The following is a 15,565-nucleotide window of genomic DNA, read 5'->3' on the forward strand; positions in this document are numbered from 1 at the left end:
ACTATATTATATTAATTGCCTTTTGCTAATATTCATGCCCACTTCATATTTGTTGTTCAAGGTTCTACTATTGGTGGTAGGATAAAGAGGGACCAAAGGGACTTCATGTGGTCATTAGGCCAGTTCGTAGGATGAGAAAATTTTCATTTGCTTTAGTGGCACAGCCTCCCTTCTCAAACAGCTAGGAGGTCTTGATTATGTGATGTTGGGGCAAAAGAATGTACTCCATCTTCCAAATGGCATTAATGATTTCCTAGAGAACTAAATACTATCTCAACCAAATTATTCATAGTCATGATGAAATATTAGTGTGAACTGCTGCAGACTGAAAGATGCCTGTGGAATTATATCCCCGAACCTTCTTCTTCAATTCATTTTACCTGTTTTGAGGTGGGTAGTTTTTTTTTTTTCCCCTAGTTGATACTCCCTTAAGGAATTGTTTGCACTCAAGAGCATTCGAGCCTTAGACTTGATGCTTCCTGAGGCACCATGGCCAAGTTCTTACCCACTTGAGCCAACCCCTTGGGGTTGAGGTGGGTAGTTTTTCATTGCGTAATGCTACAAAAAAGGATCATTTTTTTGTGTGACTCCAATAAATAGTGTGCAACAAGGACTCTTTAGTCAGTAATGGATAAGAATAGAATCTCTCTCCTTATAGGGTGTTTATCTCATTGATAGCCACATCAGTCAGTACCAAGAACCGATCGGGGTTTTATCGTTTTCCATTTCCATTAAACTTAACCTTACCAAATTGCAGATGGGCCTAGTGCCTAAATTGTTGACAAGGGCATTTGTAACTCTACCATGGAGGATTGTGCTAATATCAGTTATAGGGCTAGTAGAGGCACATAATTCCCTAGGAGACTTATGCATCCTGCTGAAATTAGTAATCTAGGAAGCACGGATCCTCCAAAATGGGCGAAGAATCCGTGTCCGACACGGACACGCCCCGACACGTGTCGGACACACCAAAAAACGTGTCTGGAATTTTTTTTTTTTTTAATTTTCGGACACGGCTCAGACAGCTCAAACACGGCTCGGACACACTTTTCTGGAATTTTTTTTTTTTTTTTTTAATGCTGATATGTTAATTTTTAAAAAAAAATTTTTTTTAATGCTGATATGTTTTATTTTTTGTTTTGTACTACCCTTTTGGTATTGTAAATGGTAAAAGTCCTAGGTCAAATGATGGATGGGAATAGATGATAGTACACTGACTTGTTTTTGTATCTTTTTTGGGGACTAGCCTTTAGGTTTTTGTGAATATTAAGTGCTAACGGTAAAGTCCTAAATGTTAAACAGTCATGAATGTTAATAGTTCTTTCTGTCTATGCTTTTGTATTTGGAGTAAAGTTGCAATGATGATTAAATGATACTAGTTATTATTCTAATGTCTTGTTTTTTATTTAATTTTATAACTATGCAACATTGTTCTTTTATAGTTTATTAGTTATGAGTTATGATTTGTGTTTTTTTTCATTGTGAGGTTGATGAAAAATAATAACCCTCAGTAATTTTTAAAGTACTACATCACATATATATATATATATATATATATATATATATATACTATTCACCATGTCCGTGTCCTAATTTTTTTGGATTTGCCGTGTTGTGTCGTATCCGTGCCCGTACTAACTTATTTTTAAATAATATAGTGGGTTTACAATTGGCACTAGATCTGCTAATGCTCTAGCAAGCACTGCAGCCAAGAAATGATCTGTGACTTGGCAGATATTTTCCTTTGTGTTTTCTATTGTTTAGAAAAAAATTTCTTTGTTTTCTTGACATTCCTTATTCTTTTGCTTTGTATGTGACGAAAAATAAAAATTCCTATTTTTGTGGTCTTCAGTAGTCATGCATGGAATACACTATCAGAAATTCTTTTAACCCTGAAATTGCTTCCAAACACAGCAAAACTACCAATACCATTTAACCAATCAATACATTATCGGAAACCTTGATTAAACCAGATTACTAATGCTGACTCTACACGTGGCATGACCATCTCTAATCTACCATATTTATATGAGAATATCATCTAATCTGCTTATTAAGTTAATTACTTGGTTAATGTTCCCTCTTAATTTTTGTACTGCAGGTCATTTGATGTTATGTTTGGGAATTGCCCATACTGTTCTGAGCCAGTTGCCGTAAAAATCAACTCCAAAAAGTAAATCCCTGATTCCCTGTTCTTCATGACCTTACTGAAACTCTTCAGATGATCTATCTCCCTTAGCAACTGGGGATGGATGATGGATACATAACCGTTGAAAATTCAGCTCTTCTTGTTCCGGTCGCTAACTGCAACAGACACCTTCTTTGGCCAATGCTGTCCAAAGATAAAGTCGGTGCCATTAAATTCTAAGCTTTAAAACAGCATCCTATCCATGTAAGTTCACCTCTCAACCACCACCCAGTTTTTTTGGTACTATACTGATTCATCACTTTCAGACATGCGACTTATTGATGATGTGTACTTTTCAATCTTCTATGGTCTGTCCTGACCTTATCCTCAGCTCTTTGACTTGGTTATACTTACAAAGGTTGATTAGGACTCGTCATAAGAGTTCTGAATCATATCTATTTCCTATTTTCAATCCTTTTGCTGTCAATACAATCATTTATTTGAATGAATGCATTGTTTTGCTTGCTTCTGAACAGCTTTATGTTGATCTCTGAGTTAAGCCATTGTGGTGATAAGACCCCATCCTCACACACACACACGCACACACACACTCACAGAGAGCACAACTATATATGTACGAGCAAGAAATTTATCCACAGCAAGCATAATGACCGTTGGATATGATTCAAGTGTAAAAAAGGTAGTTGCTGAAAAAACATTGCCAGCATATCCAACGGTCATTATGCTTGCTGTGGATAAATTTCTTGCTCACCGGTGTGCAAGAGATCATTTTCGTGTGTGTGCATATATATATGATCACAACTCACAAGCAGGCTCTTTTATCTTTTCTTTTAATACCTGCAGAGCAAGTACCTGCAGAGCAAGCTGGTTGGGTTGGGGTCCCTTGTTTTTAATGCTTGAAATGAAGCCAGTTAGGTCCCTCTCATTTTAATTTCCCTCTGAAAGGAGGGATGGGTGTTAATTTTAAGTACTGCATACACGTTTTTAACATGAAACTACATTTTCTACCACAGCAACAAAATTCTACACTTTTCTTTTCAGGGGCCCCAAATTTATTCAAATTTTTTTATTAAACCAAAAAACAAAATTCCGAATGGGTTGATATTCGAGAATATTTTTTCAGAATATTTTGAATTGTACAAATACTTGCTGCATTTTGAATTATTCTAAATAGTTGTAAAACTGGGAATTGAGTTTCTTAGCATATATGGAAATTTTTTTTTTTTTTTTACTTGAATGTTTGTCTTAGATTTCTTTTCTGAAATATTAGTTATATTTCCCCAAATCTCTCAATAATTATTTTGATGCCTAATAATTCGGAGTTCGGAATTTATCATTATGCCCTTGATTTATCATATGCCACTGAAAATAGGGGTTAGTGAATTATGAAACTGGTCTTGTTTCATGGTGAGTTACTGTGACTGTTCCTAAATGGAGAGGATTTTTTTTTTTTTTTTCTTGTAAAAATTTAAATTGTTCATGGGTCAAAGCATAATATATATATATATATATATAGTTTGAATCATATATATATATTGACAGAAAGATTCAAACTGTGCATGGACCATTTGGACGATTTAGTCAGCAAGTACTGACCCTCCTTGGAACATTTTTGACTCAATAATTCCACTCATCTGACAATACTTAAACACACGTGTGACCGACAACCCACCTATATTTTAATATTTTCCAACTTTCATCTATGAATATAAAAGACATGCCCTACATAAAAGGGCAAGTTTGTTACTGAAAGATCATACTTCAATCAAGTTAAAAAAAACATCATCAATATTGAATATATATATATACACACATATAATAATACATATTACAAAAAATTATTGGAGGTTTGTTCCAACTTATCACACTATATATTTATGTAATAACTATATTAATGTATCTGTTGTAATAAGATGTAATGTGTTGCATTAATAATTTATACGTAACACTAATAATTTATACGTAACACGCAACCAATGCACAGGAGGAAATCGAGATTCACTGTTGGAGTGGCGTCAAGTTTGGAATGATTTCATAAGGTGAAGTTTCTCTTCATCAATGAATTTGAATTGCAGCCATTCAACATTGTCATTGATATTCAAGTGCATGCATCAATTGGTCTAACAACCTTAAAAGTTATGCTAGGATTAATGGAATCATAATCGATTAGACTCATTTCAATCTTGATGGTCCATGTGATAAAATAAGACTACGTGACGACAAGGACGAAGTTAGGATGTAAGGTAAGTTGGGCAAAATTAAATTTTGGGAAATTAAACTTTGGGAGCAATAGTGCATTGTTTTAGTACAAATGTAATTTTCATGGATATATTACTAAAATTGAACAAATTATAAGGGTATATTACTAAAAAAAAATATACAGTTGACTTGACTATAACTTTGTCCTTACATGACGCTATTAAATTTTTATAATGTCTTTTATGTGGTCATTTTCACAAGCATGACGCTATTAAATTTTTATAACGTCTATTATGTGATCATTTTCACGAGCATCATTATTTTTATAACGTCTATTATGTGATCATTTTCACGAGCATCATCATGTTTAGGGTGTCATATCATTCCTTTTTGAAAAATCGATTAGAACATTATAAGATTATTCGTTCTAAATACTCTTGTATTCAAAAAGTCGTATCTTAACCTTTAAAAAAAAAAAAAACAAATTTTATTTTAGGGTGTGTCTAAATTCGGACATTGTAACATTACTTTTTTTAAAAAAAATAATCTCATCTTAGGGTTTGGAATTGAACATTTCAGTGGTCTTATGTCAACTAAGCTACTGTATATTTAATAGTAACAGGCTTGTTAGTTGCTACCTATACACACACACACACACACACGATACTATTGAAGGTGGCCCAGCTGGTGTGCACGGGTGAATGATCACCATGGGATTCTGAACCATATCAGTACTCCTGTATAGCAATATTGCGACACATCAAACATTAAATTATTTGCCTCAAGTTGAGATATTGACATTTGGGTATATTATATATATTTATATAAATACATCTTTTTCACAATTATGAGCATTATTCGCACAAACACTGTGCAACAAATACAAGCACAAACATATTGTATAAAAAAAAAAAACCCTCCACAAACTTTTGCACACTCCTTTGACAAACCCTCCACAAACTTAGGCTTATTTATGAACACATACCCAAATTATTCCCTCCACACCCCCTCCATTTGCACACTGGATATTTTCGTAACTTCACATAGATTAATCAGATGTGCGTACGGTGACTGACTGGATGGAATTTAGAATCCGGCCACGCACTCCGGTGGAGTGACGGGGTAGCGCGATTTATCAGTGCAGTAGTCGTAAATCATGTGGTTCATACGAACCCACTTGTATCGTCGAGCTTCGACAATGCTGAGCTGTTGGTAAGCACCTCCTTCCCACCAATTTCGAGGGTTTGAGGCACAAGTTGAAGGTCCTGGCATAGGGCATCCCTCAATGTCGAAGTCCTTGTAGTAGGCATAGAAAGGGGCTTTGCTCCAATCTATTTTCTCAAGACCACCCCTTGTTGCCCAATCATCTGCTTCCCACAAGGTGGAGTACACTCCCATTGGTTGGAACTTTGGGAATGGAATTCCTCTGGCTTCATTGTTCTTGTACACTCTGATTGGCACTTCATCCACGTAGAAGCTACAAAACCCACCATTATCAAAAATTATTTCGTTAAGAAGGTTACATGGTACGTAGTTTTACTTTCACACTTCTCTTTGTCAATTCACGACATTAAAATCACAAAGGAACAATCTTATTATTATACCAAGATTTGTCTCATGATGTTATTAATATTTATAACGTCATGATGACATCAGACTTTACTCGCATAAAATTAATCAGATGTGTGGACTTGTGTGTGTGTGTGTGTGTTTTTTTTTTTTTTTTAACTTTCCATTCAGACGTGTGGGGATCTACTCATGTAAATGACGAGATGGTAGATATAATCAGAAGCAGTACTAAAAATAGCATTTCTCATTGTATTATTAGTATTACTACTATTTTTATTTTATTTTTTTAAACAGTGTTATTTAAGTGCCCATTTGGTTCCCACTAAAATGCTTGGAGTGGCCTTTTCACCAGTTTTGTGGACTTTAAAATTAGACTTTAATAATAGTTTTTATTTTCAAAAAAAAAATATATATATATATACACACACACACACACAATTTAAAAAATAATAATAATTATTATTATTATTAAGAGAAAATAATTTTAATTGATTCTCTTGCTATAATTTTTTATTTTCCGAGTTTTTAAAAAATGTGTTTAATGAATTATCTTTATAATTGTTATAACGGTAAGATTTTAGTTAATGTAAGTATCAATTATGGATGCGATATCGGTTGCGGTCACAGTATAACGGATTTGGATAAAGTTAGTGTAAACTGACCGATACAAATCGCGTATCGAATTTGAAAAAGAATAACGTATTAATTAATACATCGCGTATCGAACGGTTGCATGTAACACCTCTCTCACACACTTCACTCTTTGTGTGTGTGTGTGAGAGAGAGAGAGAGGGGGGGTAGAGAGAGAGAGATTATTATTGATTAATAACTTACACAACATGACGATGGTTCCACAAAATGGAGTAAGTGTGGAACTCAGCAGCAGGGTCGAACCAGAGGTTGATCCTTTGCTCCCGATCACCCTTTCCATGAGCGTACACATTGGTCTGGACTGTGTAAGGCTGTCCAGTACGATTCCCCAAGAATTCAAAGTCCAGCTCATCACGTATGTTGTCAGTGTCAGAATTCATCTGCACCACCACCCAATTCAATCAAAACTCATAACCCAATTCACACACACACACACATATGTATCTGTGTCTGTCACTGTGTGTTTATGGCTTCGTTTGACTTGATGGAATTGAAAAAAGAAAAGAAAAGAGGGATTAGGAAGATATTGAGTGAGAGGGGGGCAAAAGTTAATTTTATTGTAATTTTAGGAGGGGCAATGTCAAATTTTTATAGGTGTATAACTGAAAATAAGAAAAAATACTAACGCTTAATGGTAAAAAAAAAAGAAGGTCATCGTGTATGTTGTTAGTGTCATAATTCACCTGCACCTCCACCCATTTCAAACCAAATCAATTAAAACTCATAACACAATTCACATTTATATACTTCTCTGATTTATAAAAAGTGTCATGTTTGAAAAATTGTGACTCGTTATTTTATTGTAATTTTAGGAGGGGCAATGTTAAATTTTTATAGGTGTATAACTGAAAATAAAAAAAAAATACTAGCGCTTAATGGTAAAAAAAAAAAAGGTCATCACTTGTGTTGTTAGTGTCATAATTCATATGCACCTCCACCCATTTCAAACCAAATCAATCAAAACTCATAATACAATTCACATTTATATACTTCTCTGATTCATAAAAAGTGTTATGTTTGAAAACCGTGACTCATTGTACCGTAACTCACAATGAGTCACGATTTTTTCAAACATGACATTTTTTATGAGACGGGAGACATGTGTGTGTGTGTGTGTGTTGGCGTGTGTTTATGGCTTCGTTTGATTTGATTGAATTGAAAGAAGAAAAGAAAAGAGGGATTAGGAAGATAATGAGTGAGGGGGCAAAAAAGAATTTTATTGTAATTTTAGGAAGGGCAATGTTAAATTTAAACATTTTCATTGGTGCATAGCTGAAAATAAGAAAAAGTACTAGAGCTTAATGGTAAAAAAAAAAAAAAAAGTCATCACTTATGTTGTCAGTGTCAGAATTCATCTGCTCCACCACCCAATTCAAACCAAATCAATCAAAACACATAACCCAATTCACGTGTGTGTGTGTGTGTGGGGGGGGGGGGGGGGGGGGGGGGGGGCGCTTCCTTTGATTTGATGAAATTGAAAGACGAAAAGAAAAGAGGGATTAGGAAGATATTGAGTGAGGAAGGGCAAAAGTGAATTTTTATTGTAAGTTTAGGAGGGATAATGTTGAATTTTGGTAGATGTATAACTGAAAATAAAATAAAAAATGCTAGCGTTTAATGTTTTTTTAAAAAATAATCATCACTTATGTTGTCAGTGTCAGAATCATCTACACACCACCCAAATCAATCAAAACTCAAACACCCAATTTACATTCACATTTATACATGCATGCGTGTTTGTGGCTTCGTTTGATTTGACGGAATTGAAAGAAGTAAAAAAAGAGCAGAGGAATAGTAATTTTTATATAATTAAAAAAAATGAAGGATTAGGCCGTGTTTGGTATAATTTTTTAAAAATAATTTTCAAGAATTCAGAAAAAACGAAAACCATTTTAAAATTTTCAGACTTTTGAATAGATTTCTTGTTTAACTCCTTAAATGGCATTTTCACAGTCTTATTGTAAGTGGGATGATTTGGAGAGACAGAGGCCGGATTGCTTATAATTTGTATATAATTACGGAAAATGAGGGATTAGGAAGGATTAACGTGTTTGGTTTAATTTTCTAAAAATAATTTTCAAGAACTCAGATAAATCGAAAACTATTTTAAAAACAACTCTGAGACAATTTTCAGAAAGCGTCCATCGAACAGAGTTTTGAATAGTTTTCTGGTTTAACTCCTTAAATGGCATTTTCACTGTCGTATCGTAAGTGGGATGATTTGGAGAGAGACAGAGAGAGAGAGAGGCGCGGAATTGCTTAACGTTGAACGTACATAAAAGGCGGTGACAGTGCCGGCAGAGTCACCGGGGACGAGCTTGATCTTCATGCTGACCCTGCCAAACAAGTACTGGCTCTTGGAAGCAAAACCACATCCTGAAAATCAATGTCAAAACACAATATATATATATATATATATATATATATATATATATATATATATATAAGTCACCATTGTGATCAATCATTATGCAATTAATTTAGGCATTTTCACAAGAACCCACTAAAAAGTTGTACCTGAATTGCGGTCGAGAACTAGCTGGATGGCCCTCCCGCCTTCGAGTTGCCGGATATGGGTGTCCGACCAAGTGATACGAAAGTCCTGCGCAAAAAAGGCCGGTCGCCCCCAAACGGTGAGCGAAAAGGCAAGAAACATATGCAAGAAAAGAGGGACAACAACATTTTTCATGGTGGGGTATGTCAATGACACCATGATTGCCTTATGAGAGAGTTATAGTAGTGTGTGGGAATGTGTGTATGAAAGATTGAGGACTTGTAAAGCTTATATATATACTATATGTATATATAGAGAGAGAGAGAGAGAGAGTGAGAAGAAGTGATGGGGACTACAAGAATTCAAATGGAAAGTGCCATCAAAGCCTTGCTTTTCATACAGCTAATGGCAAGCCGTCACATGGACCCGCCATGAATCCATCTCACTCACTAACTCTAGTCCTCTCTACCCAACCTATATATCTATATATCTATCTATTATTGTTTGTTATAGATTGTTTCATACATGTATCTTTCCCGCCCTTTGTTTTTTAACTTCTATATATATCTTGTTTTGTCTTACTAACATATATAAGTGTACAGGACCATAGTTCATGTGTGTGGGTAAAGTAATAGATGAATAATTGCCTAATAACTAATCTGGTTATTCCCTTCACATTCTGATGAGGTTGATGTCTATGTGACGATGGAATAGTGATTTTGATAAACACAATTAAGAACCGACACAAAAAGCGAAGATGACACGTGTCGCTCGTGACACAAAATGCAAAGAGTTAATGTAGTTCAACTCATAACTTGTGTCCATGGTTCAAGTCAAAATTAGATTACGATAAACGCACGTTTAAATAAAGCACAAAACACAATAAAAAATTGATAGAAAACAAAAAATCGCATGTAACACAGAATGCAAAGTTTTAATGTAGTTCGACTCATAACTTATGTTCGTGATTCGGGTCAAAATCATATTACAATAAATACACGTCAAAGCATAAACACAATTAAAAGTGACATAAAAATCACGCATGGCACAAAACTTAAAGATTTAATGTAATTTGACTTAGGGTAGCGAAAAACACCCTATGGTATGCATGCATATAAAGTGTATAATTAAAAAGTCTTTAATATTTAATTTTGGAGTAAATAAGGACCTGAATACTGAAAAGACTAAAATGCTCTTCTATAACTGAATAAAAAAAATAGGTAAAAAATTAATAAAATGTGAAATAACTAAACTGTTCCCTCTTTTTTTTTTTTTTTTTTTTTAATTTTTTGAGTTTTTTCTTCATTATCATTACTGTCGGTAATGAAATAGTGGCGACCCGCGACTTGATATGTCCAGCAGCATTGATTCAAGGTATATATAACAAAATAATAGTGTATGCCATTCTTTGGTCTTATATTTTAACATCTATCTTGTGATTTGCTATTGCCACTTTATATGGTGGATTAATTGCCTAACCAATCTGATTAATGCCTTAGACATTATGATAAAGTTGATGTCTAGTTGTTGATGGAAGAGTGATTATGATACCCTGAAATTACTTAAACCTAACACAGACTTGGTACGTATTAAATTAATATTACACGCACAAAACACTACAGTAGGCGTTAGAGATCAATCATTTTTCACAAAACAATATTAAATAGGGAGGCAATGGATGCATTCCATTTTTTTTTTTTTTTTTCTTTTTTCCCAACGTTTAAGTTTTGATGTGAAATAAATACTATTGTTCTTGATTCAATACATGAGAATCAAGTATAATTGTATAAGGGGTATTTAAGTTATTTAGTTTTTTTTAAAAAAATATTAGGCACAACTTACTCTTTTGTAAAGTTGAACATTCACCATCTATTTTGAGAAATAGATTGAGGAGATATTACTAGGCACAATTTAGTTTTTAGGTGCAATCCAATTGAGGAATTTTTTGCTCTCGAAAGTTCAAGAAAACATATATTTACGATATTACCCCAAACAGGTTCAAACACTCAAAACTTTGATGAGGGTTGATGGTAGACTTGTAATCTTTATGCCATTTGTAAGTCAATTTTGTCTTTTAAACAAAGCTAAGGGTAGTTCAATCAATATATAAATATTATTTGACAGGAGGAGAGTTGTTGAGCACACAGCCTAACCTCATGGGAGGTCAAAATAATAAAAGTCCAAATCTCAAGAAAGAATATTGTAATTTACTCAAAAAATTATATGTCATTGGTACTCGATTGGGAAATTATCCCATTGCATTTTAAATAAAAAGATGAAAGACATAATAAATAAATTACCAAACCCATACTACCAATTTATAAGTATTCAATTATATATATTATTGATGTAAAAAAATTTATATATATTATTGTATTGCAAATACCTTTACAAAAGAACAAAATTGTTATCCCTTTCATGAACCTATGAAGCTTCAAAATTGGAATCCACGTAAGCCCAAGTCAAGGTTAGCGAAACCTAGATGTTGTTTCCCTTCCCAATAAGAAATAAATAAATAAATCAGAAACTATATTGGCCATGGATTTTTTTAATGCCACTCCAATCACTGTCCTTCCTGTGGACTATACGCTGTGGACAGCCAAGAGAAGATGTTGATTTGATGAGATTCGAATGAAGATAGGCTAATACCTCTAAATGGGCCCCAGCTAAAGTTGGGCCTAGCACACATCGTCTGGTTTGATGTTGGCAGTATGTGTAGGCCTTAATGCTACATTTCAAAGTGATATGTGGATAAAGGTTGGAACAGTATAAGTTGACACGTGGCTAATCTACCACCAATCAAAGAAATTATTATTTATGTCATCCTATAGATTCATATATAAGTAAAAATAATAATAATAAAAAATCATATATATAAACATACTTGAACAAACTCTTTGAATAGTGCGAGATGTAGGAACATAAAATCTCAAATATAAGAGGTGATTTGATATATGACATTATCTAGCGTAAAGGGTGGGTGAATGTTTATTTATTCAAAATTTAAACCGTTGAATAGTATTATATATTTACCTATTTATGTATTCAGTCACTTTTTTATCCGAATTTAATATAGGATAAATGACCCTTGTTACATTCTCTTTTACCTAAATTCGTCCTCATTGCGGCTTGGACCACTCTATCTATCCTGGGTAAAGACCAAAACACCTTCCGGGTCAGGCCCTTGGCGTGATACTGAATCAAGGATTGAGTCTGGCTTTGATACTAACTGTAAAAGGTGGGCATTTGCCCATTTATCAAAAAACTCAAACTGTTGAGTAGTAATATTCGGATCCAATGTGAAACAAATAATTCTTATTACACCTAATATTATAAAAGGGATTTGTCTCACATCAGATCCGGATAAAAAAATAAACAGGGGAATAAATGGAGTTGAGTATTAGTTCTACCTAACAGTTTAAGTTTTGAATCGAATCATGAAACACTCGAAAATTTGAGATTCAAAAGCAAATTTATTCCTTGATTCCGCGTAACACCAAATGTCGAATTCGAAGAAATTTAAATGAATCTTCCCAAGTAGGCAATGTGAAGCACCCAATCGGATTGGATAAGAGTGTTTAGCTTCTCGAATACCCAAAAAAGCAAAAAAGAAAACGGGCTTAGCTAATCACAGTCACCTTGCACGATTATAACTTTACAGTTGTTTGTCCTATTAGTATAGGAATCAGATCCCATTAAATACATTAATTACTTAAATTTATATTTTAGTGGAACTCTACAAACATTACTTTTTTAGAGAAATATACACTTTTAAATTATCTAACCTTTCTTCTTCTCTCCCTTCTTAATCTATCCATATGAAAATGTGTGTGTGTGTGTGTGTGTGTGTGTATATATATATATATATAATAACTACGGCTATGTGAATGAATTTTGAAAAAGGAAAAAAACTATAGTTAGGATAATCAATTATCAAGAGATGGATTCTGAAGAAAAAAAAAAGAGTTAGAACAAAATCCGAAAGGAAAAAATAATAATAAAAAATAAAAGAGAACGAAAAAAGAATCCATATACAAGATAGATTCAAAGATTTTAAAAAAATACAAAATTAGTTATATATATATATATATATATATATATATATATATATATATATGTTTCTTTTTGTTTTTATTTTTACAACTAGTTTAAATGGATTTTTTTTTTTCAAAAACAAATAATTCATTTACCAAGATAGTTGTAAAAAGAAATATATATATATATATATATATATATATATATATATAACACGCACGCATTTTCATATGAATAGATTAAAAGGGGAGAAAAGAAGAAGGGAAAATTATATTTTTGTGACCAAAATTAAACATAATTGCTATATAGTGACCTTAAAGTCAAGAAAATGTGAATAGTGACCAATCTTGAAACTTAATTGATATTAAGTGACCATTTAAGGATAATTTGGTCAAAAACACTTAAAAGTTTAATAAACATTTTAAAAATAAAATTTAGATGACAAAATTGCCATCCAATATAAATAATAAGTCATTAAATTCATCCTCCTCCTACTCTCTCTATTTCTAAAATCAACATTATCTTTTTTTCACCCTTTATCTATTTTTCAAGGCTCTCAACCATTTAATATTTTCCTTTTTAGTTTACAATTTACCAATTTTAAAAATTAAAATTTCTTTATCAACATTATCTCTTTTCCATCATTTATTTATTTTTCAAGGCTTTCCAATATGAACGATCATAACATTTACAGTGGCAAATCATACTTTTGAAACACCCTTTAACAGTTAGTAAAATTATGAAATTAATCAACAATAGTCATTATTTCTTGAACTATAACTAAGTAGTATTAAAAATTCTTAAAAATTACAATCTTATATCTTAAGAAAGATCTCTCAGACAAATCAACTTTTAAAGTATAATAACTATACCTTAAAAATAATGAATAAGAAGAAAATTTACAATTTTCTCGTCATGTCTCTTAGAATCTTGAAGAAAATGATGTATAATATCCATTATCAGTTCTCTCCCATCTTGATCTTCTCTTCAGAGACTCACCCTAATAATCTGTCGTCTTTTTGTTAGTCAATTTAAGTAAGTGTTTATTTAAGTTAATGTAGAGGGTAAATTTGTTTACTTACATAATAATATATTATAAGAAGGCTATTTAGGTAATAAACCATCAAATGGTCACTTAATATCAATTAAGTTTCAAAATTGGTCACTATTCACCTTTTCTTAACTTTAAAGTCACTATATAGCAATTATATTTAATTTTGGTTACCAAAATATAATTTTCCCAAAAAAGAAAGCTTAGATAATTTAAAAAAATATATTTGTCTTAAAAAGTAATATTTGTAAAGTTCCACAAAAATAAAAATTTAAGTAATTAATTCATTTAATGGGATCTGATTCCTATACTAATAGGATAAATGATTGTAAAGTTACAGTTGTCTTGGGCAAGCCGACTGTAATTAGCAAAGCCTAAAAAAAAAAAAATTACACACTGTGTAATATTGAATAGTGAAGGCTAATAATGTGCAAAAAGAGGTGAAATTGGACCAACCAGACCTTGGACTGATGTGGGAAAGTCTTTATAGCTAAAGACAAACAAATCACTTTTCTATGGAGTAGCTGAAAAGAGAATAATAGGCCCAACAAATCATAATTTGCCATGTGTACCCAACAAGCTTTACCAGTTGAAAACCCACCACGTGTTTTCCACGTGTTTGTTGGATTTTCGTGGGCCTAACAGCAGTACCATTTCTTTGTCATTGAAGGACTTGGTTGGCCCTAGAGCATTTGTCCACTCACTATAAATGGGCTCGTGGACTAGACTGATGACGGTAAGTTATTAACAACAGGGGGCCCAATCCACCTTTATCTGCTTCTCCATACCTGCTGTGTCAATCTCACCACCAATGTGGAGTCGGCTGGTCACAGTGTACCTAAGGGGATTTTAATTTGGACCCAATCAGATATTAATAAAGAAAAACAAGTAGTCCAATTATGATAATCTAGTTGGTTGAGCATTTAGTTTTTTGAGCTAGTGTGTCCGTGTTTGAGTGTTTTTTTTCCTCTAATTTGCCGGGAATATATATGGGTAAAGTGAAAAAAACACTCTTAATATTTAAAATTTGAACAAATAACACTCTTAATCTTTATTTTGGATATATAAGTCTGTTAAGTTTTTTAAAAAATAAGCAAATAAGGGCTTAAAGTATACAGAATTATCAGGCGCTCCACAATTTCTTTGGGGTTATATAGTATTTGCTTTTGGAGTTGTAAAAGTTTTATCTAATGTGGGTAAGAATCCCCACATTGCATGTTTACAAAATACCAATGGTGATAATTATCCTATGTATAAATTAGAAAGCAAAATATTGTTTGCAACAGTGCTAAAACATGTGCTAACTAATTCATGAACATTGCAATTGGTAGTTTCTTAAACAATTTGGTGATGATATATATAGGTTAATGGTAGCTAGTGACAGTGTAATTAAGGATCGTATTAGAATTGACTATAC

General features: G+C 32.8%; 2 protein-coding genes across 9 annotated transcripts in view; one reads left to right on the top strand and one right to left on the bottom strand.

Annotated features, from left to right (window-relative positions):
* Positions 1-2,680, top strand: part of LOC132267041 (uncharacterized) — a 41,696-nt gene extending 39,016 nt beyond the window's left edge. For 3 of the 8 annotated variants that reach the window (XM_059768085.1, XM_059768080.1, XM_059768082.1), the window contains one exon: positions 2,102-2,677. In XM_059768085.1, coding sequence (XP_059624068.1) covers positions 2,102-2,177 — 76 coding nt within the window. In that variant the 3' untranslated portion in view covers positions 2,178-2,677. Of the gene's footprint in view, positions 1-2,101 lie in introns of all 8 variants that reach the window. The other 5 variants (XM_059768084.1, XM_059768088.1, XM_059768079.1 and 2 more) reach the window with 4 other exon arrangements.
* A 2,440-nt stretch (positions 2,681-5,120) lies between these two features.
* On the bottom strand, positions 5,121-9,350 carry LOC132267042 (probable xyloglucan endotransglucosylase/hydrolase protein 7). The gene is made up of 4 exons (XM_059768089.1): positions 9,086-9,350; positions 8,844-8,944; positions 6,752-6,948; positions 5,121-5,825 (listed from the first exon to the last, which is right to left on the bottom strand). The coding sequence occupies exons 1-4, from the start codon at positions 9,279-9,281 to the stop codon at positions 5,435-5,437; spliced, it is 885 nt and encodes a 294-aa protein (XP_059624072.1). The 5' UTR covers positions 9,282-9,350; the 3' UTR covers positions 5,121-5,434.
* Between the last annotated feature and the right edge of the window lie 6,215 nt (positions 9,351-15,565).

Source organism: Cornus florida, unplaced genomic scaffold (assembly GCF_030987335.1).
Source record: "Cornus florida cultivar Cherokee Brave unplaced genomic scaffold, ASM3098733v1 CherokeeBrave_3.0.0_Hap2_Chr07, whole genome shotgun sequence".
NCBI classification, from domain to species: domain Eukaryota; kingdom Viridiplantae; phylum Streptophyta; class Magnoliopsida; order Cornales; family Cornaceae; genus Cornus; species Cornus florida.